At 40.5% G+C, this 27,324-nt stretch overlaps 2 protein-coding genes and 1 long non-coding RNA gene across 5 annotated transcripts in view; 1 reads left to right on the top strand and 2 right to left on the bottom strand.

Moving 5' to 3' along the window:
- Positions 1-425: 425 nt before the first annotated feature.
- Positions 426-19,938, bottom strand: LOC121670840 (protein mono-ADP-ribosyltransferase PARP14-like). Of its 3 annotated transcripts, none has more exons than XM_042041684.1 (17): positions 19,854-19,938; positions 17,860-17,999; positions 17,735-17,768; positions 16,438-16,674; positions 15,654-15,890; positions 12,443-14,679; positions 11,699-11,923; positions 11,250-11,471; positions 10,744-10,807; positions 9,632-9,781; positions 8,445-8,507; positions 6,650-6,817; positions 6,314-6,520; positions 5,617-6,225; positions 4,935-5,080; positions 3,413-3,587; positions 426-1,801 (listed from the first exon to the last, which is right to left on the bottom strand). In XM_042041684.1, the coding sequence occupies exons 3-17, from the start codon at positions 17,754-17,756 to the stop codon at positions 1,512-1,514; spliced, it is 5,052 nt and encodes a 1,683-aa protein (XP_041897618.1). In that variant the 5' UTR covers positions 17,757-17,768; positions 17,860-17,999; positions 19,854-19,938; the 3' UTR covers positions 426-1,511. The 3 variants fall into 3 exon arrangements, with proteins under 3 accessions (XP_041897618.1, XP_041897616.1, XP_041897617.1); XM_042041682.1 differs by lacking the exon at positions 19,854-19,938 and adding an exon at positions 19,538-19,826; XM_042041683.1 differs by lacking the exon at positions 19,854-19,938 and adding an exon at positions 18,335-18,399.
- LOC121670848 lies at positions 18,201-22,314 on the top strand. Its single transcript, XR_006018300.1, has 3 exons — positions 18,201-18,841; positions 21,057-21,206; positions 22,191-22,314. It is a non-coding gene; the product is annotated as an uncharacterized LOC121670848 (long non-coding RNA).
- The window catches only part of LOC121670839 (protein mono-ADP-ribosyltransferase PARP14-like), a 17,615-nt gene continuing 12,115 nt past the window's right edge, over positions 21,825-27,324 (bottom strand). The window contains 7 exon segments of the mRNA XM_042041681.1: positions 21,825-22,538; positions 22,765-22,939; positions 23,479-23,624; positions 24,074-24,667; positions 24,767-24,985; positions 25,846-26,013; positions 27,059-27,121. Coding sequence (XP_041897615.1) covers positions 22,249-22,538; positions 22,765-22,939; positions 23,479-23,624; positions 24,074-24,667; positions 24,767-24,985; positions 25,846-26,013; positions 27,059-27,121 — 1,655 coding nt within the window. The 3' untranslated portion in view covers positions 21,825-22,248.

Genomic DNA, 27,324 nt, shown 5'->3' with positions numbered 1-27,324 from the left:
GCGGAGAAGCTGGTGGATAGCTGGTGCTTTCAGCTAAACCTAGTTACTCTGGCTGCTGAAGTGTCTCCACGACACAGAAAAGCACCCAAAAAGCAGAGAAAGGAGAAAAGCATCCTCACCTTTACACAGGGAGCAAAATCTATTAAAGCAGGAGTGGATAAAACTCTGCTTTAAATGGGATTTTATGCAGGACATGCATCTGAAGTGCTGCATGGGCACTTGCTGTGAAAACCAGAAATTTTTTACATTGCAATCTACAGATGCTGTAAACCCTTTTCTTCTTTGCAGGCAATGAGAACATCATGGTGAAGTTTTAAGACATTGTGGCAGCTGGTTGCAGCACGGGTCTTTTTTCGACCAAGGCAAAATAATTTCACCTGGAATTTGTACGCACAAATCATGTCACTCAGACAATACAAGAAAACCATTTTGTCTTCAAAGTCTTTATTGCATCAACGTAACATACTCCAAATGTGAAGCAACACTTCTAAGTGAAGCGTGCTCCTGTTGTAAACAACTCAGCTCTTTGAAACTTTTATTAAACAGTGCATATGGCTTTTGATTGGCAATTTTAAGATTGCAAGGTGATTAAAAGTACAGCTTGCAAAGATGTAAAAGTGCCATTAACTTTAAGAACTTCAAAAATTTTCAAATTGTTTAAGCATGTGAGCTGAGTTATGCCTCTGTAGAGTAGTTGACTCTGCAAATTGGTGATTCTACAGAAGGGTTAATGCTTCAGTAATGAAAAGAAAAAATTAAAAGTCCCTCTTTACAGTCTTGAAAGTTGCAAAAGCAATGACTTTGTGGAAGCTGGAAGTAGTAGGGGGGACTGTAGAGAATTCCCCTAAGAAATGGGTATGAATTCAGTAATTTATACCTAGGAAATAACCAAAGTATGCCAGGGTAACCAACATATAGGTAAGGGGGTTGAAACAATAAATACAAAGTGCATGCTCATATGGGAATTCTTTTTCTTCCAGACTTTTAGCACCAACAAGGCTGAGTGGATACCTAAGGATGACTGAAAACTCCGCTGGTAGGTGAGGTTATTAGAATCACAGCACTGCTTTGATTGAAAAAACCTTTTGGATTCCCTCAGCACAGAACATTTTAAATAAATTCTCACAAGAAGGTGCTTTATGGTGAATACTGGAAATAGGAACACGCACAGGTGCTCTGACCTACCCCACACTTCTTACTGCTGGCCACGGATAAGGCAGAACAGGCTCCCTCTCCTACCGCTCCCCTCTGCCTTGTGTAGGAAGAAGTCAGAGCTGTTCTCACAGCTCTTGCCTGCATCTCTGCATAACTGAACTTGAAATGTGAGTACTGAAATAACATGTTCTAAAATATTTGCTTGTGTTAGTCCTTGTGTTGATAATTTGAAGACATATTTAAACACGTTGATAGATCAATAAAGAAGAAACCTAGATGTAAAAAGAATTTAAAAATTGCCCTGTAAATTCTTACATGTAAAAGGCACTAACACTTTCTAGGCTATTAAGATCATTCTAGTATTTGAAAGTAATAAGGTATTGTGGATATGCCTGAATGTCATTAAATATGACAAACACTGTTGGATTAATCTCATCATCAACCACGCTGTCGTACAGGTCAGTAGGATCTGCTGGGCTCCTTGGTGGTGGAGCCTTTAGTCCTTCTCTCCCATCACAGTATTGCCCAGTTAGGACCCGAGCCAAGTACATGTGTTTTTGGCCTTTCACATCTGGAATGGAGTAAGTATCCCGAGCAGAGTAAGATGCATGAACAGCAAAGTAGGTTCCATTTCCAATGGCTGCAGCTGTTAGGAAAGACAACATTTTCAAATACAGTTAGTGTTCTTATTCTCCTAAGAATCTCTACTAAAACTTCTTTTTTTTTTTTTAACACTGCAGAGGCTAAAAATGTGGTTAGAGTTCAAACACAAAATTCTAGTAATAATCCTTTGTATCAGAATCAAATATGAACCCACATAGATACCAGGTAAGTATCAACACGCAGGTTTTTACTTCCCTTTCCTATGGAGAAACGGGCTCCTCTGTTTAGCATGGTTTAGCCTGCCATCGATCAAACTGCAATTCTTCAGAGACTTTTGGACTTAAAATGACTATGTAATTATAGTTTTCTAGTCACACTTCCCAGCAAGTTAGAGGAATCACATGTCTTTGTTCAAGAGAGATTTCTTTTTTCTGACATTGCTAAAAAGCTGTTCAAGCCAGACAGGTCCTTCCTATCTGTCTGCCCTGATCCTTGGATACTTTTCCGTGGCTACATAGCCTGACAGAAGGGGAGTGTACCTTCCCAATTGTTAATCACAGCTGAGATGAAAAGGTGTCAATATCTACCAGCAGAGAGAAGACATGGGGATCTAGGGCTCTTGCTTCCTGAGTAAATCCAACCTCCTGACACTACCAAAGAGCAGGAAAGCGAAACTACATCTCTGGTCATGTTTTAAAAAGAAGTTGTGGCTGCCATTCCTACCTGTGCACAACCTGATATATTTTGTGTATGCTGGGCTTCATTTATTCAAGAAAATCTCAGTTCAAGTACCCTCCAGAGTATCCAGACAGAGAAAGGTCTACTTCTGGATCCAGACCACACTGAAGTGTCAACTAGATCTGAGTTAAGCTGCCCAGCTCTCTCAAGATCAAATCAGCCCTAGGCATGTACAATTCTGTCTTAAGGAAGAAAACATTAAGAGCAAAAATTAAGGACTTTTGAAGTGAGGTTACATGGCCACTAAAATCAACTAGCATCTCAATTCAGTTCATGTTCCACTTCTTCGGATCCTGTCTTTCATCTTTGAATGCTGCCAAATAATACACACAGCATGACTGTACTAGAGAAAGTGGACAAAACAAGCTTTGAACTAATGCAGAAAATCTTTATGCTAAATATTTAAGTTGTCTCTAACAACTATTAAAGGCTAAGAATTAAATCATGAATCTCATAGATTTTGTGAGCATAAAATTGATAAGGATGTGGCATCTTATGCTGTCCTAATCTTTGGAGGCAACAGGAGAAATATCTGCACTTCTGCTTTGCTACCTGTCTTTGACTGAGAGGAGAGGAGATACCATCAGCTAGTAGCTGTTACCTCAGCAGAGGATGTTGAACAGTGTTCCTTGTTCCTTTCTCTAGGTAAATGATACAAAACAATTCCCAAAAGTTGCCCAGGCTTCATTTCAGAGTAGGTGAACTCTTTGATATCCTTTACATGGTGGCATCCAGCAACAAGGGATTAAGTGAACAAGGTAATTCCTCTTTCCATACAGATTAATCTCAGGAGATGTTAATTACTGTGTTCCCTAATTTCATTCAGGTTCCATGTTGTGCTGACAGCACTGTAACACTGACATCCTGTAGCACTCATACATGTCTAGGAAATTAACTGATTTGGATAATGACTCACCATTCTTTCCAGCATAGCCACGATTAAATCCATAGTAGTTAATTGAGCTCAATGAGGATGCAGCTGTCCCATGAAATAGCAACTTCTCATTATTTTCACTTTTGTTCTTTTTACAGAGAAATTTTTTTTTTAATTGGTATGTCTGCCAGAGGACGCGATTTTGTACTCTTTCAATCTGCAAAATTACAAAATTAACTATATTTATACTAGGGATAAATAGGATAGGGATGAATATTTATCATGGTAGGAAAGCATTAAAATGAAATCAAACTGAAAGAATTACAGCAATTTTCACTATGTTCTGTTAGCGTGAGGTTTGGGTAGAAGAACTGAATATGTAAGCCTCCTGAAAAATCAGAAACCAAAGCAGCTTATAAGAGAGTTTCAAGCTTTGTAATTTTGGGTAAACATTTGTCTTGCCTAGTATACCAGGTACCCAGCAGTCATGGTAGCTGTGCATTGTCATTTCTAGAAAGAGGCAGCTGTACCACTGCTAGAGGCAATGACATAAGATGCTTTCTATACATCCTAATCATCTTTACTGATGATTTTCTCACTAAAGGATACACTGTAGCAATAGCATTATGTTGAGTTTAAGTTTCTCTTCTAGATCTAAGCTTGCAAGTCAAAATTGCTTCCTCTAATGTGTAGCTTAGCAACCCGTAAGAAAGTACTATATAAAAATCACTTGGTGGGAGGATGGATGTTGCTGGCTCCCTATGCCAAGAATGTGAATACAGCTTAAGGGGAAGCAGTGTCTCTGCATCAAAGTATAATCTTAAAGGCATTGCTGTAACTGCTTTCCATTTTTTAACAGAAAAAGACATAATGTCATTACTTGATATTTTTCTACAGTACACTAATGTTTTGTTCTCTTTGTGTGTTTTCATGCCCATGCTCATCGAAGCTTGTGATGGAAGAAAAATTTTAAACACATTATTCTTACTCCTAATTTGATTGTATGTTCTACTGTTTATCTCTTGTCTTGATTCAGAACAATTCCATCTTCTCCCTGGCAATTAAATCTCTGTGCATTGTGTTGCAGACTTCTAAATAAGCAGGATCAAATATTGACACTGGTTAAAACTGCCAGCCAAGACTGAAAAGCTCTGGGATGATAGGGAAGAAGGTGTAAATTAGTCCAAAGCTTTATGTCAGTCTACCAGGATTTTGTTGGGGCTTTTTTCCTGTATTCTGAATGCATTTACTCATGCCTCCATTTCAATACAGAATTTCCTAATTAGAAATACCACATTAACTAGTGAGTACCACATTAGTCGAACAAAGAGTTAGCCTGAAGACTGACAGTCACTGGTTTTGCACCATTAGATGGCAGAAATGGCAGAACAGCTCTGAGGAAACTTGCTTTGATTTATATCCATCCTGTACAGTGCTGGGGACACTGACATACAAAAGGTGTATTGGGTTTCAGACACCTTATAAGCAAATATTTAGAAAGTATATTAAAGTTTCTTGCCCAAGCATTGACATTTGCCCCCCTCCCCACCCCATATGATATCACCTGCTCTATATTAAAGTTCGGACATGTTTTCCTAAACATCTTCTCAACTGTTCTATATTCGGGATGTGATGGCTTGAGATTCACCAGTTTGACATGTTCATTTTGCATGTCTGTCCACTCCTTAGGGAGCTCTATCGACTGCATATCTGCAAAACAGAGGTTGCATTATTATGACAGAGAACTAGCTCAGCTTCACAGGCCACATCTTACAAACCACCTGCACAGAGAGGGCTAAGAGGACAGGACCTTCTGCAATATTTCATTTAACGAGTACTCTTGCTCTTCCAAACATTGCTGTCTTTGTAATGCACTATTAAGGCTTTACATTTTGTCTAATTATCCCCATACCAATATCTAACTAAAACAAGCTTTAAAACCCCAGAAGAATTTTATGTATTCTTCATACACCACTTCCTTTGTAAGATTTAAGCATGAAATCTATGCTCACCAGTCACATTTGTACAGATAATGTTTGCACTTAAACTGATGTTCTGACTTCACTCATACTTGGCACTGATTATGAAACTCAAAACTGCTGGTGAAGGAAAAAAACAAAAAAAAGAAAAAGGGAAAAAAGCTATGGACTACCTTACTCCTTTGGGATACCCGAGTTTGCATTTATCCGAATCATCATTCAATAATCACAATTCAAGCTCTTTTATTTAACAAAAATGTCATTTACCTTCATCCTTTGCCACACGTTGGAGGTTTATAGTTTTTCCTTGGTCATCAGTAGCCTTTAGAGTATTCAGATCCACCTTGTAGTTCTTCTTGTTAATTTTGACATTCAGATATGGTTTTTTAAATAGTTTGGCATGCTCCAGCTGCGTATTTGTCAGTTTATCAAAAGCAACAAAGCTATCATTCCTTCCTGGATACCTCCATTCTACCAGGTTATAAAGAAGTTCTGCCTTGGATTGTTCTTCTTCAGTAGACTTAATTTGTTGGATCATTCTTTGAACTTCTAGAGAAACGGAATAGACATCCCTGCTAATACCAGAAATTTTAATTTGAGGGGGAGAAAGCTTATTTTCAAGCTGAATGGTGACTTGCTTTCTTCTCTGGAGATCTTCCAAACTGGCAATTTGTGTCTCATCAAAACTTTCAATTGCCTCATCTGCAACAGTATTTTCAAGGTGTTCCTTTAAAATTAAATCCTTTATCCAGGACTCAGTTGCATCCACCTTTTCTTGGCTTTCTCCACAAATTTGAAATGTAACTAAATGAACTTTCTTCTCCAAAACCATTAACTTTTTATTCTCAGAAGATTGTTTTTTGCCCCAAAAAAAGGCTGTGGATAAATATATGACAATTAGTAGTTGTAAATAAAAGAACTTCAGTTTTATTTGCCCACACACACAGAAAACACACCAACTTACATTTAAATGTAGATAACAATGATTCCATTGTGGATGAAGCTGCATGTTCTCTTTTCTTCATGCTTTCATAAAAGTCTGTGAGCATATTCAGCTGGAAGACGACTATTTTAATTGTCTGTAAATGTTGTACTGATTTTTGTCTTGCAAATTCCACTATAGCATCCAACATTTCATCAGCTACCTTGGCTGGACTCTGTCCTGCTTGACCTAAACAAAAATAAAAGGCACATATCAGTGAACAGTTTTTGTGCAAGTCTACTGTTACTCATATTAAGTTTGTCTGTTTCTGAACTACCCCCATCACAGCCCTCACTGCTTTCCCAAGAAAACACAAACCTGTTCCAATAGCTGGCAAGGCAACAGATTTGTACATCCTTTGTTCACACTCATGAAGCACTTGGGAGACCTGACTCTTCACCTGGTTATCAGTAATCAAATGGATGATTTTACTGCACAACAGATTCCCACCCTGTGTAGTAATAAAGCCACTTTGATACCTCCCAGCTGCAAGAGAGAAGATAAAGAAGGAGACATAACATTTACAAAGTTGCAATCTCTTCTGGTAATATTGATTTGTTATATTGGTGCTACAAGAGAAGTGGAAAAAGTGGAGAGAAATACACTGTGAACTATTTTATTGTGGGTTTACTTGTTCTGGTTTTCTCTGTAAATACTCTGCAGAGTTTCTTTGAGAAATCAATTCACGTACATGTGTTTTCTAATTTCCTAAGATCTCTGCTACAAAATATTTCCCTATTACATGCAATTTAAGAATTTATGATGACTTTGAATACATCTCACTTTTATTTAAAAGCATTCCAAATTAATTTATATGTGAAAAGCTTTCTTATGCCACTTATTCCTTGAAAGCCCAAATTTTTATTCTGCAAAAGAGCTGAGTGGTAAACATAGTCTCATTAAGATTATGTCCAACTGATCTAAGAATGGTATGGAATTTTAAAAAAGATGTTTGTGATTTCTCAGAGCACTCATGTTTGCTTACAAAATGCAGTCATATTGTGAGGATGAATGGATTGATGAGCACAGAGTTCCAGACCACCTCACAGATCACAAAGGTAATGACTGTGAGATGCTCTGCAAGCACTGAGATCAGGCTGATAAATTTACTTTGATAAAAAGGTTTATCTGCCAGGTGATTTTCTTATGACTCTCAGGATTTTCTGAATAATATTTTGTACATTAAATTAAAATGTAATTTGGATCATTGTAATGGGGTTTTAAGTTCCTGAAAGCATTATCGTTTCTTTGCTTAGTCCATTCCAACAAAAACAGAAAAAAAAATGCACTGGCACAAAGAGTTTTATTTTAAGTTGAGGGTAAGGAGTATTTCATAGTAGTATGTTGATATGGCCTTGCTCTGTGATGGAGTTTCCTTGGGAAACAAGCAGGGTGTAGCTCTGCACGGGAATGCAGATATGAGCATATTTACCAAACAAGTTGGAGCCAAGCCTTTTATCTTGTCCTGTACAGAATAGTTTGGAAATCAGAAAGACATAAAAGTGGCTGTTTGAAATGAAAGAAAAGGAAAATCAATGTAATAGTTCTGAGAACAGAGATATTTGCTTGATTTGAAGTTAATGATATATGTGTGTTTGTACAAAAGTTCCTACAGAGCAAAAGGCTGGGAAAAAAATCCAGGAAACTTCATCTTGAAAGACAATTTCCAGACTTAGAGCAGGCACATTTTGTTTATACATCTAAAATGTCCCTTTCTATGCTTGTAGTGGCCAACCACAGTGAGCTGGAATTTTACTGCTCTACTGGTCTGGCAGAATGCAGACTACAGAGGAACTTAGGATCAGGGTTGTCCTGATTTCAGCTGGGATACAGTTAATTTTCTTCTTAGTAGCCAGTACAGGCCTATGTTTTGGATCCAGTATGAGAATAAAGTGCATAACACGTTGATGTTTTAGTTGTTGCTAAACAACTGTGATTAGAAAAATTTTCAATGTATGTGTCAAAACGAGAACAGGGATTTTCAAAGTTCCTAAAAGTGAAAGCTGTGTTTTTCAGATAAAATAATTATGTCATCAGAGTAGAGAATTACAAAACAACTTCAAGTTTTCAGAGAGAATGATAATAAAAAAAAAAATAGTATGCTTTAACATACCATATTGAGCACATTCATCTGCTACCTGGGAACCAGCAGCATCCATAATTGCTTTGAAGACCCCTTAAATCACACAAGAAAAGCACACATGTTCACTAAGTCACCTTAACTATCTCTACTTAAAACTCTACCCAACTTCTGTACTCTACACATACCCTAAATTCTTGTATGGCAAGATACCACAAAGTTCAAAACCTTGACAGTTTCCCTAAGTACTGTCCATGACACACTGTACTAGCTGCAGAGAGAACATTTCCTTCACTGCTGAATACAAGTCATTAAGAACAACTCCTACTTCATAGTTTCACTAGCCAAACCTGTATGCCCTTCACCAAACTCTCCAATGGCTTTGAACTATATCATTTGGTATCTTTCATGCTTATAATTCACCATGTCAAAACCCTCTGCTTCTTACAGAGCACTTTACTTAACCAGGGCTTTGTCTTACAGTGAAACATTTTAGGATAAGAGCATTTTTTCGGAATTATACTTAATCTAAAAATTCCCTTTTATTTAAACATTTTTTGGTTTTAAGCAAGAAAAACCTGGTCAGATGCCTTCTGTTTGGAAATGAAATCAAATATACAGGACGTGTAAAAAAACCTGTTTAAGATCTATTTCCTGGCTAATCACAACTCTTTATCTGTCATCTGAAAAACACTTCATAAAAGTTTCCCTTGTGGACAATTCTTTCCTGTGATGCCTTAAGAGGACTCCTAGAAGCAGAGACTAGACAGGAGTAAGGGAATAAAAGTAGGTATTTGTTTGAAAGGCCTTCAAAGGTACACCCTGGGGCCAGAGGCTACTGCCAAGGTGGACCTCAAGACGGACCACAAGTCACGAGTTCTTTACCCTTTTATAGGTTTGGTTCATTCGCATAGCAGGGTTAATTCTCCAGTTAAAGCTTCAGTTTTCCCCTCAGCTTAACCCCCCTTAGCGGCTCTCTGGTTTATACTTTTGGCCCAGGACAGTCTTGGTGTCCTTGGAGAGCAGGCCCAGAGAGGCTTTGTTATGTCTACCTAGCATGAGAGAGCAGAAATTAACAGGCTACAAGAAACTTCAGAGTCACACACCAAGCAGTGCAGAATTTGAAAAATATAAAGGTTAAAACCTAAGGCATCATCTGTACCCCTTTCTAAAAAGTAGCCCAGATTTATTGCTAAGGAACTACGTATTCAACAGAATACCTGTTTTGGCATCAAATGATGAATTTGCTAAGTTTACAATAACCTCTGTATCTTCCATGGTAATATCTCCCCCAATTACTTGGAGTGTGATGGAACCAATCTTCATTTCATTAGCTCCCAATATTTCAGTAGGAACAGGCTTAATGAAATCTGCAAGGGGAAGAAAAATACATTAAATCACTTCTCCTTCAGTTTGGAGTATTATTCTCTTCCACTGATCAAAACTTCTACTTATCCTTTTAAGGAATATGCTCTAGATCAGTTTGATGGATGTAGAGTGTCTCTGCTTTTCTCTTTATTCCCTTTCTGAAAGCTGGGAGGCACAGTATTCTTCCTGTTTAAATCGTGTGGAAGTGAAACCATTTCTACTCCTGTAAATTTATGCAATATGAATTCAGAAAACGCCTTCAGGGTTTATCTGATCTGACCAGCTCTGTAACAGAGCCTCCTAAACTAATTCTTACAAGAAATGGAGCATCCAGCTAAAGTGTTGCCAGTAATGGAGATCAGATCACATCCCTTTTGTAAGTTATTTCATATTTGCCTTCATGGATACAAAACTGTTCATTTCTTCTAGTCTAAACTTATCTAACTCATGTTTTATCTGCCCACTCTTAACTTCATCTCTCTGATACTCAGCAACTGAGGCAGAAGAGCTTTATATCCTTACAAATAAGCCTCTGCCCTTGATGCAGTACACTCACATTTTGGCTATTGTGTCCCACTATTGTCAATTAACTAATGGAAAGGAAATGATCCACTATATATATGTGTGTGTATATATATGTAGGAGATTAAAGGTACAAAAATACATTTGGCCAAGTGAGAGCAAGATCTTATATCCTTTGAGCAGGACAAACTACTGTGTCTCCTATCAGAACACCCTCTTTGTTATGATAAGACTGGCCTCACTGAGAGTTGACCATGCCCTCAACAAAAGAAATTCCTCCCTGAGAATTTTACAAATGACATTTAAGAATGCAAGTCCATTAGGAGGAAAAAAAATGCCCTCTTCCCTGATGGTATTTCTTCTGTTTCCTGATACATATAAAACCACTTAACAGCATTTACATTCTCCCCCATGTCCCACCTCCTATCCCTACAAAACTTACTTGGCTGTGCTGCTGGGGCATTGCAACTTTCATTTGCCCTATGTTCTAGTTCAGTGGTAAAAGCCTAAGGAGAGAAAAAAAGTACCTAAGATAGTATTTCACAGTATATACACTGAATGTTTCTATAATTAACGTTGTCATGTAGCTCTTGCTGAGGCACCTGACACACTTTACAGTCATATTTAAGTGTCATTAATAACAGTGAAAGACCCAGTGGTGGACAGTGTGATAAAAGATATCTCTGCATTGCTAGAACTCCTCTGTCAAAAGATAAGGGAGCATCTACAAGCATTTACAGTGCCAGCAGCAAGGCCAATTTTGTCTGCAGCTTCTGCTTGCTGAGAGTTTGTATTTCAGAGACACTGGAAAGACATCTCATTGTCACTGGCCCACTGCAGTAAGAAAGTGCCAAATTATTCCCGTAGAAAGCAGTTAAGTAAAATAGATTATTAAAGTGTAACTACAGCAGTATGTTACAAAGACAGCTTTGTCTTGAGAAGAACTACCTGAATGCAATCAAGATCTTTTGGGTTCAAGAGAAAATGAACTTCCTGGAGATTCTTGCAAGTGTGACTACTACTGAACCTGAATACCACATCAAACATCAACTTAGAAACAATTATTTTAGGAAATCCAAATCCTCCAGCCCCAATAGCTGGGAAAGTGATCGATTTCAGTCCAAGTTCTTCAGTTTTCTTCAAGCAGAAATTGATTACATCTTCTAGGACCTGTAAAACACAGCAAAGACACTTTTTTTTCTAAAGGCATCATTTATTATTAGTTCCAAAGAAACTGGTATGACAAGCAGCTCTGAGTTCATCAAGGCATCTTTAAGGTCACTCCAACAGAAGAAAATGGAGTCAAGTCATCTAAAATAACTATGTTAAAACCTGAAATTTCAGGGCAGATCCCAAATAAGTATGTAGCTGCGGGTGGGTTAATAATTAAAATATACCTTCTCTGACTGTCCTCCATCCCACTTGGGTAGTATGGCATGAAACACAGCCTTGCAGGCCATAGCACATCCACTGGTGCAGACTACAGGACCAGCAACCTGACTTTGTGTTTTGGTGTCAAACTCATCTTGGAGAGCTGGTCCAGCTCTTTCCAGCAAGGCTTTGCAAAGAGGCCCCACGCCAAACTTCAGATCTGTGCCAACGCTGTTGACGACAACATCCGTCTGCAACAACATTACAAAGAAAATAGCTACAGCCAGAATTCAACCAAAAATATGCACCAAGATTAAAAGCCCTAACAAAGCAACACACAGCAAAAGGAACAAGATGCCAGTAGATACCCAAAGCAGCAGCCCAGACAGGTACCCACTTCCCCTAATATCCAACCAAGATAGCTACAGATCATACAAGTACTGTTAGGAAGTACTTTAGAATTTCTCCTTTAGGAAAAAAAAGCAAAATCTTTTACATATTGGCCTTGGATCTGGAAAACGAACAAGACCTAACTGGGAATGAAACACCCTGAAATTCACAGCTGCCCTCTAGAAATGGCTGCAGTGACAGATCTCACTCTACACTCAAGTTTTGCAAGCTTGCGTCCTTGTTTAGCTAGCACACAGCTGATCTTTCCTTATGTAGCAAGTACTTGTAAAACCTACTGTCCCATCCTTTTTCATTTAAATTGAAAGAACTGAAAGATCTTACCATCAAGTTAGAAAGGAGTCAGAAAAGGAAAGACCTACCGTGGCTTCCTGAACATTTTTCTTCTCCACTTGGATGCGAAGTCCTTCTTTTGTTATAACCATGTTCAGATCCCCTTTTCTCTTCTCCTGGCTTTTTTTTTGCTTCAGCCATTGTGGGGAGAATGATTTAGCTGAAAATACTTTTTTTACTGTCTCACTCAGAACCTGAATGATTTCTTCTGCATTACTCACAAGATGAACCTCCTTCAAACTGCTGTCCTCCATGAATTCTTCCAAGGTCTCCTTGATGGATGATGCAATTGAATCTGCACACATCTGCGGTGGAAAGCCATAAATCCCTCCGCTTATAGCAGGCAGAGCTATGGAACGATGATTGTATATTTCAGCTAGTTGTAGACATTTTTTCACTGTCTTTTTTAACAACCACGTGCACTTTTGTGATTCCTCATTGCTCCACCTGGGCCCAACAGCGTGAATGACGTTCTTGCAGGGCAGTTTCCCGGCGCCCGTGATCACTGCGCAGCCAGGCTGCAAATTCCCGTGCTTCCTCACCAGCTCATCGCACTCCTCCTGCAGTGCTGGGCCAGCCGCTCTTGACAGCGCATCAGCAAGGCCACCGATGTGTTTTAGGTTTTCATTAGATGCATTCACCACAACATCAACAGGGTAATTGCACAAGTTACCTTTATACACTCCTACCACAATTCCACCTGGCAGGTTTTTTTCATAGTAGACCTTTCTTTTCACTTTATCACCAACTTCTCCACCCTTCTGTTCTTCTTCTTCCTTAATCCTAATGAAACAGCTAAACTTCTGCTTTGCCTCTAAAATACATAAATCTTTCCTCTCAATGAAGAACTCTTTTGCACCTGGTTTATCAATTGGCACATTCTTTGAGTAAAGGGATGAGACAAATTTTTCAAACATGGTGAATGCTTCTAGCACTTTTGTTCTTGGTCCCCTCAGGGAAATACATGGTGTCTTGGTGTCAAAACATACTGTCACACCCTTCTTCTTCAATTCTTCACAAACACCAGATTTCTCCCTCTCTACAAACTGCACTATCACCACTGAATTAGCTAGGATTACTTTTTCCATGATTGTGTTTCTATCTACAAAATCATTAAGTCTCTGATAAACCTCTGTTACAGCCTTAGAAAAGCCAGCAATAATCATTTTATTTTCTTTTCCAACAGTTTGCCAAGTGATGACAATTTCCTGGGAAGAATTATATGTCTTGAGCAAGGAGAGAAGAAGACTCTTCCACTGATCCTTTTTAATGACTTCACCATCTTCCACATTGATGCACTCGTATTTTAAACCTGTTTTTATTTGCTTTTCTGCTTCTAGAAGGTCTTTGGGAGCATCTCCATATAGCAACACAGTATCATCCTGAAGTTCATAAAAAGTATTAATTTTTTCCCTAATGAATAACATATCTGACATTTTTTTATTATCTACACACCGTAGATAGTGGAAAACATGGGGATCAATGGTAACTGATGTACATGGCATACTCAATACCTTTTCCAGTAAGTCAGCTTTGATTTTATATACTTCTGCAGGTAATCCGCACAGCTGAACAGTCTTTTTTTGGTCATCATAAAAGATCTTTAGGCATGGATATTCCTTCTGAATATTCTCTTCTAACCCAGCATTGTGCAGCACAGCATACTTCCCTGGAATCACTGACACAGAAATTTCTATGCTCTGTTTTTCCCTTTCACTTTGCTTCATGCATTCCCTCACTTCTTTCTCTGCATTGTCCACTGCTGCTCTGTTTCCTGCAATCACCACCATCTCCTCAGAAATATCAGTTATGACCAGAGCACCATCTTTCAACAACCTGTTTTTCACACCTTCCCAACCCGATGAATTGACTTTACATTTTATAGCTATGTAACGTGCCATGATACGCGAGAACTCAGTGGAAGCATCTTGCTGCCATGTCTTGAGCAACTTCATCATCGGATTTTTCTGCTTGCAGAGAGATGGTGATGGGCACAACATAACTTCTGGGTTTGCACAGTCTGCCTGGGGCCATTTGAGCTCACAATGGCAAACTGCCATTTCCTGGTTTATGTCTTGGGTCAGATTGGCATGCCTTTGTAAAAACTGCCATACATACGGGTCTAGTGGCACCCTAATGGGGTCTGGCATCTTGACAGCTGGTCTTTCTTTTCCATAGAGAGCCATTCCCAGGGAGTGATAATATGGATGCACAGAAATCAGCATCTGTTCCAGTAAATGTTGCTTTCCCAGGACCGTGGTTAGATCTAGAAGTTAGTGCAAACATACACATAACATTAGCTTCAAATCAAGCAAATGTCTTTGTTCTCAGAACTATTACATTGATTTTCCTTTTCTTTTTCTTTCTCTTCAAAATGCTATTTTTACATCTTTCTGATTTCCAAACTATACTGTACAGGACAAGATAAAAGGCTTGGCTCCAACTTGTTTGGTAAATATGCTCATATCTGCATTCCCGTGCAGAGCTACACCCTGCTTGTTTCCCAAGGAAACTCCATCACAGAGCAAGGCCATATCAACATACTACTATGAAATACTCCTTACCCTCAACTTAAAATAAAACTCTTTGTGCCAGTGCATTTTTTTTCTGTTTTTGTTGGAATGGACTAAGCAAAGAAACGATAATGTTTTCAGGAACTTAAAACCCCATTACAATGATCCAAATTACATTTTAAAACTTTTATCTCAAAGTAAATTTACTAAGCCAGGAGTCTCCAAACACAGGTATTTACCAGAAGTTGCACTGGCACAAAAACTGGAGAGTGATTCAAGGAATGCAAGGAATAGTAACAAGATTGTTCTTTAGCTCTGTTCGTCCCTGACAATGAAGATATTTGACCTTAGTTTCTGAAAGTTAACTGTGCAAGCTGAAGTCACTGACAGATCCTCTACCTACAAGTACAATTAATCTGGTATTGCAAATAAAATCCACTGCAAATGGAGAAAAAACATCAGTGAGAAGAACCCATGCACAAGGCAGGTATTAAAATGAATCTCTGGTAACAGAAGAAAATAAACAAACAAAACAAAAGCCCCAATAGGTTCTGAAGTCCTAGACATGCAGCAGTATTTCTACACCCAGAGAACTTCCCAGGAACAGGACAGTGTACACTGACTTCAGTGAGAGAAAGCCAGGCTTCTCCTAATGCCCACATTTGCAGTAACTTTCTTGTGGGTCATCTGCCTGTGAGCACCTTGGTCAGGCAAAGGACAGTGTTACCTTTGTGGTCACAGAAAGTAATGATGGCCGAGTTTTCTGTGGGGAAGAGCTGGACATCTGACACGGGCCCCCCTCCGCTCCGCGCACTCTCAAAGTACACTGTGAGGTAGTCTGTGGAAATGCTGTCTGGTAGGTTTTCAGCCTTGATGGCCTGTGTCAATTCAAGAAGCCTGGCAGTCATTTTGAATTCTCTAACTCTCTTGTCTTGTGAACATTTTTGGACAAATTCCTTAGTATCTGTAAGCAGAAGAGCAGTATGAACGGACTGTATTTTCCTGTGTCATTATCAGCCCTGGTTATCACTTCAGGCAGAGACATGAGCAGAGTCTACTCCCTGTATTTGGAACAAAATGGTCTCTGGTGCCACATAACTTTGTGTTGTAATAAAAAAGGTGAAAAGCACACAACCATGTTACTCTCTGCTATTCACTACCAGTATGTTTCCGCTCCCATCTCATAAGTGTATGTCTTCTCTAAAGGAGACTTTATATAATCTCCAAACTCGGTGCACTTCTAATTCTTCTTCATCTAACCCAAAACAAGACAGAAACAACAAAGTATTCTTATCCAATTTCAATAAAGATGCCAGATTTTTCCTTTTTCAGTGTAACATTTGGATCATGGGCACTTTTGTGGAGCTGTATATAAGGCATCTTTCTTGAGAGACTGCAATCTGGGTACTTTTTTAAAACAGTCTGGATCTCTAATGGGAGAGGAATCAAGCTCTGAAAGCTATTACTCATACATATACATGGAAATTAATAATGGTGTCATCCTGTCTTACCAATACTTTTTATAAAGGTAGCTACAGCAACATTTATTTCAGGTATCAGTTCAACAGTAAAGTCAGCATCTACACTCAAGCCGCTGATGTTCTCCACCAGCATCTGTAAGCAGTTTGGACTGCATGTCTTTATGTTCTCAAACACCACTGAAGGTGAGGCCTCTGCAGAGTCAGCTTCCTCCTGGAGTTCACTGTTTGGAACAAAACTCTCTGCTTTCTTCAAGGCTTTTGTATCATCTGCAGCAGAAAGATAAATAAGCCACATAAAATGTTAGTACACATTTCCTGGAATAAACAGATTCTTCTTACCCTTTCTCTCCTTTCCTTCCCCAAGAAAAGAGATTGGTAACCAAACAAATACTGCAGGGTACCTCTGGACATTTTGAGATCCAAACCAACCCAGATGCAATATTCTGCAGGCAGCTTCTTTGGGGCACAAGAATAGGGATGAGTAAACACGTCCAAGGTCACTGGTATGTCTCTGAGTCAGAGACTAAACTAAACCAAACTAAAATCCATTGAGATAAGAGGCCACAGCTACTCAGGTGTCAGTAAGGGTTGGGAAAGACCTTGCAGCCCCTGCATCTGTTTCTTAGCCCAGGTGCAGGCAAAACAAGCCTGAACATAGCTCAGGACATCCATAGGCACCATAGACCACCCGTAGCTCTGCATTACTTGAGGTAAAGCCTCCTGATGACCACTGTGCCCTGCCATCAGTGCAGCATGACAGCGCTGGAGGGCCCACGTGCACAGAGGGTTGACAGGGATGCAACAAAATTTTGCAAACAGAAAATATAACAGAGGTGCCCACTGAGTACCCCAGAAGTCCAGTGTCTGCCAGAGGCAAGCACATCTCCAGCTTGGCAGAGAGATGAGGGTGGAGGTGTGAGAGAACCTCTGAACTGGAATGAGCAACAGGCTGGCTCTGCCTGCTCACCAAGATACAACAACTGATACCAAACCCATAACATTTCCAGAAGATAGCTGCCTTTGAAGGCCTACCACCATAAACAAGAAGAAAACGAAACAAGAAGCAAGAGCTCTGCAGATGTTAGTTACTAATTTCTAGATTGCTGCAGGAATCATCTGTTCCACTCTGTCCAATGAAGAAAATACCGAAAGCCAGGCTGACCCAACGAAGCAATTGAGAGCAGCATCTGAAGATTTTCAGGTTCCTCTCTAGTATAACTAAAAAATATATATGACAACTTGGAGAACTGGAGCCATGTGTGGAGAAAAGCACCAACATTTTTGTTTTATGAAGAATCAGCACACAGAGTGATGGATAACATTTTACCTTTTGTTTGAAGGTTGCTCATGGCATCCAAGGCCTAAAATAAAATAATAGCCAAATATCAGTGACAGATTAGACACTCTCACCACTATTTCAAAGCTCTGGTTAGGATTACAATTTTTGTTCACCTTTGTGGGAACCGATTTTTCTTCAAATGTCTCCACTCCAGTAGCTAGTGCTGTTTCAGGCTCTGTGACAATCAACCTCAATTTTCTTTCTCCTCCCAAATGCAACTGATGAGAATGTCTCGCAAGAACTCGTTGCTTGACTAAATAAAACCAAAAAAGCCCTGAGAAAATCTGAATGGAAAACCAGCTTTACATGGCATGGCACCTTCCCACCACTACATTATGACACCGTCGCGATTTGGGAATGGTAGTCTGCAATTTATTGTTTCCATTGAAACACGCCAGACCTCGCCGCTTGCTCACTTCCCTTCTCCCCTTCTCCCTTCCTCCCCCCTCCCCGCGCCGTGGCAGGATGGAGAGAACTGAAGGCACGTAAACGTTAAGGATTACAGGATGAGATGAAAACAATTGACTACAAGCAGCAACGAAGTAAGAAAAACGAGCATGAACAACACCAATACTGATAACAACAGACTGTGCAACACAGGCGAGCGATTCACGTTGCTCATCCGACCGCACACTAAGCAAAACCCCGGAAGAACTCCCTCTCCTTCCGTGCCCGCAGCGCATGGCTGGAGCGGGATCGAATATCCCCAGGCAGCTGGCTGTGCTCCTCCTGCCTCCTGGAGAAGTTAACCTCGCCTTGGTCGGAACAAGGATGTACAGATACACTGTCCCGCGAAATGAAAGAGCTTTAAACTCATAACACTGACACAGTATGCACAGGCGTTTTTCCTTAAAAAAATCCCGGAAGAACAGGAGAGGACAGTACTCCTGCGAAAAACCGCCAGAGATGCAAAACTCGGCTCTAGCATGTGTTTCATAGCGGTACCCGGGGAGTCCCGGTACCAGCCCCACGCCTTGAACATCCTCTTCCTGACAGTGCCGAAATGGCTTGGGTCTGTATGTCCTGAACTTACCAGCCGGGAGAGCCAGCAACTGGGAAGCATGTTAAAGCAAGAAAAAGAAAAATTGTATATAGGTATGTGGGTGTATCTGTGTGTTTCTGCATATACGTGCCTGTGTACATATACATTTAACCCAACTGCAGCTAAATCCTTTCCACTCTGCTGCAAGTTTATAAAAATATGTGCATGTTATAGATGTAATATTTACATATATATATCTCTGTAACTAATCTAATTGTTAGATTAACATAAGCTTTACTATTCCGAGTGCAGTCTAGAGAATACTACTGTGCATCAAGATGAATATGTATGTATATGTTCCTCCTGGGATATATTTACTAGCTTACAGCCTTTATGCCAAACATAATCCAGAGGCTAGTACTAAGCATCAAATCTAAGCATACATTTAAGTAAATACCATATCCTGAGTTAGAAAAGACCCAAAAAGATAATCGAATCTAAATTTTGGAGCTGCACAGGACATCCGCATGAATCACACCATGTTAACATACTATCTACTCTATATTGCACAGTAGGGGATGTATACAACATATTACATACTATAGATACTGCACATCACGTACTAGGCGGGATATATTATTACATCGTATGCAACAGCTAAGTTAGTACATATCTTTTAATTTGCAGGAAGTTTAGACGTGTGAGTTACGACCCCAGCACCCCCGCAGAGAGCCCACACACTAATCCATGTCCCGGCCCCTGCCCTCGCCGGGTCCCCTCACCCCGACCCCCCCGGCCCGGCCGCTCACCCTCGGGGCGGGCGAAGCAGACGAGGATGTGCCCAGTCCCGATCCCGGTGCCGGCCCGCAGCTCGCACTCGCCGCCGCCCGAGCGCTTCTGGCTCTGGAAGTAGCAGAGCAGCTTCTTCCTGAGCGCAGGCGGCGGCTCGGCGGGGCCCCAGTCCCCTCGCACCAGCAGCGGGAAGGCGCACGGACGCTGCCCCTCCATGGCTGCCCCGACGGCTCCTCTCCCCGCTGCGTTATCGCTTTCGATTCCCCTGCACCAAGGGCGCGGCTTTTCCCGGCAGGCACGGGGCTGTCGTGTCTGCCGCCTATCGCCACACTCCTGCCCCAGGCCGCCTCCTCGGGCCTTCCGGGCACAGCTTCACACCTGCGCCCTTACGCTCCTCTCCCCCGAGGACATCCAAAGCACATCCATCACCTCCTCAAATGCCCTGGCTGCTCCTGTGCCGGGGGCTGGCAGCCCGTCTCGCTGTTGTCCCAAGAGAGGTTCTTCCACCCTGTGCGCAAGAGGCCAATCCACACACACAGTCGGGGCATTTGATTCATCCACAGTTCTGCACAGAAAGGGGGGCTGGGTGGCAAAAAGCCAGCACGGCGACTGCCATAACTTTTTCACTCTTTGTACATTTTAGCAAAAAAGAAGGCATTAATGTTCATTGGCTACATGTAACTTAGTTCTCTTATTAATTAGTATTCTATCTTTCAACACACTTGCTGAGTTGTCTTTGTTAGTTTCTTCCTTATCTTGGGGTTTTTGCCAAATGTCCTTGTGGCCTGTAAATTCTGCATTCTTTGTGTCTGCTATCAGTGGTAAATCCTTCTTCCCAAGCTTTGTTAACCTCCCCCTAAGTCTCAAATCACAGAAACATGCTGAGCCCTAAATCTTAACAAGGAAATTCTACTAACAAGTAATTTGTCTAACACCTGGACATCAGTTAGAGCTTACTTGCTAGCTGCTGTTTCTGAATCTGCTATTCATGGATGAAATCTCCTTTCTTGTTGATTGCACTTGAACGTGTACAAAGATCAAACATGGTTCCTTAAGAAAATTTTTGCATATTCCACGTTTTGCATCATTGCTGCCAGAAGAACAAGATTGGGGTGGAACAAGTTGTGTCAGGGGAGATTTAGGTTGGATATTAGGAAAAAGTTCTTCAGTCAGAGGGTGGCTGTGCACAGGCTCCCCAAGGAAGTGGTCACAGCACCAAGCCTGACAGCATTCAGGAAGCATCTGGACAATGCTCTCAGGCACATGGTGTGACGCTGAGGGATGTCCTATGCAGGGTCAGGAACTGGACTTGATGATCCTTGTGGGTGCCTTCCAATTCAGCCTATTCAATGATTCTTGGTCCCCTTGTATGCTCCTAGCTCTGGCCTTTGCTTGTTAGAATAAACCCATTTGGAAAGCAACATCTCACTCACAGCCTGCACATAGCCCAGGGCTACAGATTTCTGCTCCATGCTTGATGCCCTCGGCACCTCTAATGCAAGCACTGGTGAAAAAACACCTTGGTGTCCTCTGCAGCTTCTTGTGGTGCTGGGGAAGCTGAGACCTGATGCAGTACTGGCTCCTGGGGAGAATGGTCAGACTGGTACCAGTGATCCATCAGCTGCAGTGAAGCACCTGGAGCCATCTCCTCTGGCTTCTGGCACGCTGATAAACCACTGGCCACAGGTATTTGTTATGGGGATTTAATAAGTTTATTCATTGTACAAGTGAAACTTAAGACTTTTGTCCCCCATACCAATATCTTGATTTCCAGCTCTGGGTTAAATTGATTTCAACGCACTTGATTTCAGCGATTTTCAGTGGTTAGAAAACTGAGACAGTAAAAAGCAAAAAAGCCCAAAGGGAGCATTCCAGTGCTGTCACAGAGGAAGTGATGGGATGGGTGCAAATGCATAGCCTGAGGTTTATGGTTCTATTGAGATACTTGACTTGCAGATTCATGTTATTTCACACCACCCTCCCTAGACAAGGTGTCCCTCAGCCACAGTTACCCTGCAGTAGTTATTGCTCACATGGACACACCAACCCACGGTAAAACTTCAACAGTAACCTAACTCTGTAAAGAAAGCATTGGAAGATTTTTTTCTCAATCATACAACCAACCAAGTCAAACCCAATACATTCAGAGGAGCCAAGGGCTCTTTAAAGTTGGAGGTGCTGCAAAGCAGCAGGATTACTGTATTAAAACCAAGTCAATTCGTATCTGTAATGTCAAGCCCAGTGAAGTTCACTGGTTGAAAGCCAATGCTAAATGTCTGAAGAGGTTTAGACAAACACAAGCCATTAAGTACAACTGGTTCATTTATTGAAAACTGCTCTAACATAATACAATATGAGATTGTAACTTACAGAGTGTAAGAAGGCATCAGAAATGCAACACTGAATAGTCCATGGCTGCATTATCATTCATATTCCCCACCAGCACTTAGGAAGGTCCTAAGGCTGTATGGGAAAGCTGATACAGTACAAAGGCCCATTATGTAATCTGAAAGGTTTGCAGTAAAATATTGTGCTCAAGTGTTAATATGCTCAGCTGCTCCAAGTATAAACAAGCTTCAGGGGGATCAGAAATTGCCTGAGATTGCTTGAATGGAAACAGAAATGAATTTGATGCAACCCTTTATTGTTTCTGTTGTGTGTTTTTTACAGGTGTTTCCATCCTACATAAAGGCTGAAAGACATGCAGTTGTGGCTGCAATCAAAATACTTATCTAGTGAAAGTGATAAGGTATTCTGGATAAGCTTGAATGTCATTAAAAATTATGAACATGGATGGCTGGCTCACGTTATCAGCTGAACTGTCATACAGATCTACGGAGTTGCCAGCATTTTTTGCTGCTGGAGTAATTGCTCCTCTTATCCCCTGAGAATATTCTCCAACAAGGACTCGAGCCAAGTACATGTACTTCCTCCCATTCACATCTGGTTTAGAGTAGGTGTCGTGGGCAGAATAGCTGGCATTAACAGCAAAGTATGTTCCATTTCCAAAATTTGCAGCTGTAGTCAGAAAAAAAAAATGTTTGTGAGTGTTTCAGTAGCAGCAATTCTTTATCTGCCATGTTCAGAGCCTGTGAATCTCTGGACAACTCTTGCTTTTTATTTGCCATAGGGAGACACAACAAAATAAGTAATTTTGCATACAAGGCAGGATTATACAGATGGCATGGAAAGTCAGTCCTAGCCCTATTCAGGAAAACAAGAGTTGTTTTGAAAGTTACATTACCGTGCATTCCAGCATAGCTCCGGTTAAATCCATGTTTGTTAATTAAGGTTAATGACTCCTTACTCGTCCCATGGAACAGCTTCTTCTCATTCTTTCTGCTGCCATTTTTTTTATCCATCTCACACTTTTTTATTTGGTAGGCCTTCCAAAAATATGGGTTCTGTACCCTTTCAATCTGTGAAGTTTGATAGCAAGACAGAAAGAAAGAAAGTGGGTAGGTTGCTGTGATGAAAAAAGTTAGCCTATCAATTATTCAACCTGCTTCCAAGATTCCTCTCCTAGCTCCAATGCACATATACCAGATGATGACAGATGTTAGTCAAATCCTTCCAAACTCTGGCATGGCAGATAGCAGAACCCAGCCCAAACCATGAGACAAACACCCCCTGGGAAACAATACAGGAGGCATTTGCAGGTTTCCAGGCCATAGATGCCTGCTGGGCCTGCACAGCACAAGTGCCTTATGTGGGCAAAAGATGTGTTCTGCTACAGCAAAAACCATTCCAAGGAAGGGCACTCTCCCCTGGAGCTGAAGAAGTGACTACTTAAGAGCTGCTCCAAATACCTCAACTGCAACATTAAACTGATTAGTGACAGCCAAAAAGAGTTGTCCAACTTCAGAAATCTCAGGGGAATTATTTTTCTGGTTTTATTAGTAACCATCATCACTTGCCATCAAGGTGTTTATGCTCAGAAATGATGACTTGCTTTTACCTTTTCAATTTTGAATGACTGACAGGTCCGCAGAAACCTTTCCTGCACGTCTTTATACTCTTTTGAGTTTGGTTTTAGTTCCACTATTTTGGGTTGCTCATTTTCCATAGGGTCCCACGTAGGAGGGAGCATCGTTGACTTTTGATCTGCAAAAGAAACATGATCAATCATATTCACCCAAATCCCCTGCTTAAAATGAAATATGCCCTGCTATAAATCCTTCTGGAAGTCCATACATCTTGCTTATGGATGAGTCAGAAAGAGGTATCTCCTTGAAAAGGACCAGTAGTAAATGGAAGAGGGTATGTCTCAAGAACAGAAGTGAGCCGAGAGCCAGAATGACAACTGCTACAAGAAAATTATTGCTAGTAAGCCTGTTAAGAACATCAGAACACATTACTCTCCTTTCAAAATATTTTAAATAGCTGCAAGGTTCTTTTATTTCCCAATTTGGTTCCTTTCTACATTCTCCAGAAAAGCACCTGCACAAAGCTCCTAACAGTATTTTAAATATTCTCATCATTCCCTTCTCCTAACTGGATACAACCCAGGTTTTCACATAGGAACATCAGTCTGTCAAGATGCTTTTACTTACCTTCAGATTTGTCAACACGTATAATGGATATCTCTGTTCCTTGGGCATCCACAGCAGTCTTACGTTCCATATCCACTGTGTGTGTTTGCTCACCAATGGTGACTTCAATAATTTTCTGCTTTCTCATGTAAGCATTTTCCAACTCCACATTTGTGAGACTGTTGAAGGGCACATAAGAACCCTTTGCAAAATATTTCCATTCGATTAAATTTTGTAGAAGTTTTGCCTGGATCTCTTTCTCTTTAGCAGCTTTTACCCTGAGGATCATTTTATGAACAGCTAAAGAAGCCATGCAGACATCTTTTGTAACCCCTGAAATTTCAATAGAGGTACCCTTCAAATGAAGAACAATTTTTAATCTCTCTTCTAGGTCATCCAGTTCTTCACTCTCTTCTTCACCGAAATGAGAGATAGACTCATCTACAATTTCTGTTTGAGATTGTTCTTTTGAAATTGCACCTCTCAGCCACTTTTCAGCTTCTTCCACTTCTTTTTGATTTTCACCACAAATCTGTACAACAGCCAGGTCAATTTTCTTTTCCAGAACCACTTTGGCTTTTTTCTTTGGGGGACGTTTCTCAGAGCTCCAGAGTGCTACATTGAAATACATAAAGATTGTAATCAATATTAATCTTTATTAGCTGGTGCTAAATGGATTGAACTATAAACTGCACTTAGGTGACATCTACTTACATTTAGTCATGTGAAATGCCTTGGAAATCAACGATTTGAATACTGTTGCAGCAGACTTTTCTCTTTTCTGCATGCTTGCATGGAACACACTCATCAGATGTGGCTGGAAGACGACAACTTTAATACTTTTCACAGACGGAGCAGAATTCCATTTTGCAAAGTCAGTTACTGCATCTATCATGCTGTCAGCTACCTCAGCTGGATTGCGGCCTGCCTCTCCTGAAAAAAGTAGCAGATATTTTGCTCTAAAAAGTGTTAATAACTGTCACAAATTATTAAAATATCTTTAAAAGAACAGCTATGAACATGCACAATCACCTGGATCATAAACAGTTCAAGAATAACGTCAGGCTGGCAATTAGGAAAGGTTTCTATTTATCAGGCAAAGAAAGTTGGGGGAAAATGGAAGGGAAAAATGGAAGTTTCCTTTTGTTAGCATGGCAACCAATCAGGTTATGATGGAGATGATATGTCTTGGGTAACTAATAGGCCACAGGCCTGCTGCTCAGTGGCCCAAGTAGTCCATTCCTTGCTCAAAATGCAAGCCTAGTTTTATTCATGCAAGAGGTTCCCACATGCATAGGGTGCATTTCTGGATTCTCCCACTCCAGGGATTTCTACCAAACTAACTGAAAATAACAAGAGAAGAAAAAGGGACAATCTGGGCTTTCTGACAGGTTCATGTTCCATCCGTATCAACCCTACTTGTGAAGCTGCTGGCCAGAGATGCATCATCAACTAATTTCAGCAACAGAGAACTAGGTCCCTGGCTATTCTCTGATGAGCTGCTAACACATACGAGGCTGCAGGTTCTTCAGGAAGCACAGACTTACCTTTGAATCCCTGTCAGCAATGAAGTGCTGGCTTTAGAACACTCTTGCTCGTTATGTACTGGAGCACTGCAAGGAGTGAAGCTTTCTAGCTTTCATAAGCCTCTAATAACATTTTTAAAGACTGCAGTTTCCAAATGTATTTTCACCAAATAATAACCTCTCCAGATAAATCATATTTATCACTTGAGCCCTGAGATCAGCAGAATCACATGCACTGAACCCTTTTCAGAAAAGGGAGACACAGACCTGTTCCAATTGCTGGGAAGGCAACAGAGGTATACTGCTGTAGTTCACACTCCTGGAGCACCTGGGAGACCAGCAACTTGATATCATTTTGGGCAACAAAATGAATGATTTTTCTGCATGGCAGGTGTCCTGCCTGGGTGATGATATAGTTCTTGTTAGTTTGCTGGGCTGAAACATAAGTCGAAGAAAATAATCAACAATTATCCCCAACACAGATGTGTACTAGTCCTCATTAGAAAAAATAAATAGTGACAAATATACCCCAGGATAAGCTTCGTGTCTCCTTCCATAAAGTGAGCAACCCCTCTCTCAATTTTCACTTTCAAGGCACAAGAACTCAATTTATGTTTGGAAATATTTGCCTTGTTTGGCAAATAAATAAATTTAGTGTGTGCCTTTAGTTGCCAGGTTTGCTCTATAAACTTGGAGAACTTCATGCAGACTATCACTCTGTCTTCACACACACACACACGTGTGCCATCCACCCCCAGGCCACCTAACCCAAAATACCTTCTTGGCCTATGCAAGAGAAGCCTGTTTACCTCTCATCTCTTCCATGTAATTCTTTTCCTTTGGTTGGTCTTCCAAGCTGACCTCCACACCTGCATATTTCCCCCTTCCCTTATTTTCTGGGGTTTTAAATCACATACTCATCCATCTTTGCTCCTCTTTCATTACAGTTGTTGTCCACTAGCTGAATTTGGCCTACAAATAAAAGCCTCTTCTGAGGCAGGAACCCAGCTTCACGCTACTGAAAAGTAGTCACCCACAGGATGTGGCAGTGAGTTACTAGTTAGGCCAACAGCACACATCTTCTCACCAAGAAATAACAAAAGGAGTTGCAACTACACAGTTGTTTCCAGTGAGAGATGGCTTCTCTATTAACATTTTTGCCAACATCACCCCTTGCTCATGGCTCTGTTCAATGTTGACTCTGTTTTTATCACAGAAATCTGGATTGGAATAAGAGGATGCAATAACTAAGAGATTTAGATCTTTATGTATTCTTAGAAGCAGTCTCCTCTTGAAGATTTTACTTTTCTTTCCCTCATTAGATGTTTTCCATATATCACATTAACTGATTAAAAACTAGTTGCCATAACACAGTGCGTAATACAGATGGAACTTCAGTAGTCAGTACTGAGAAAATATTCCAAGAGATTCCCTGCTGTGCATTAACACCTTTGGAAACGTCAGAAATGTTGTACCATACCTAGTACACCACATTCATCTTCAACTGCTTTTCCAGCACCATTCAGAATTGCTCTGGAGACACCTTAAATGAGAAGAGGCACATGAATCCACTGTTAACTGCTGTTAAAATCCTATCTGAGGCAGAATTGTATGCCTCATCACATCTAAAATATCTCAATTCTGATAACATTACAGATTATTAATGAAAAACACTGTAGCCAAAATTTTAGCCTTATATGCTTTTCAATTCAAATTGATGTTGAAAGTACCTAGCAAGTTTCACTA

Source organism: Corvus kubaryi, unplaced genomic scaffold (genome assembly GCF_017639235.1).
Source record: "Corvus kubaryi isolate FWS band 111438036 unplaced genomic scaffold, C.kubaryi_AGA036_p1.0 37396, whole genome shotgun sequence".
NCBI lineage: Eukaryota > Metazoa > Chordata > Aves > Passeriformes > Corvidae > Corvus > Corvus kubaryi.
Note: the sequence above shows the minus strand (reverse complement) of the source record. Positions and strands in the feature narration are given on the sequence as shown.

What these genes read in the sequence shown, in the direction of transcription:
- LOC121670840 (XM_042041682.1), bottom strand. Translation starts at nt 19,736, where the DNA reads ATGGAGGGGCAGCGTCCGTGCGCCTTCCCGCTGCTGGTGCGAGGGGAC. An exon ending in GAGCAACCTTCAAACAAAAG is followed by an intron (nt 16,675 to 17,734) that starts GTAAAATGTTAT and finishes TTTCTGCTGCAG; the next exon opens with ATGATACAAAAGCCTTGAAG. An exon ending in ATCATTTGATGCCAAAACAG is followed by an intron (nt 8,508 to 9,631) that starts GTATTCTGTTGA and finishes GTGTGATTTAAG; the next exon opens with GGGTCTTCAAAGCAATTATG.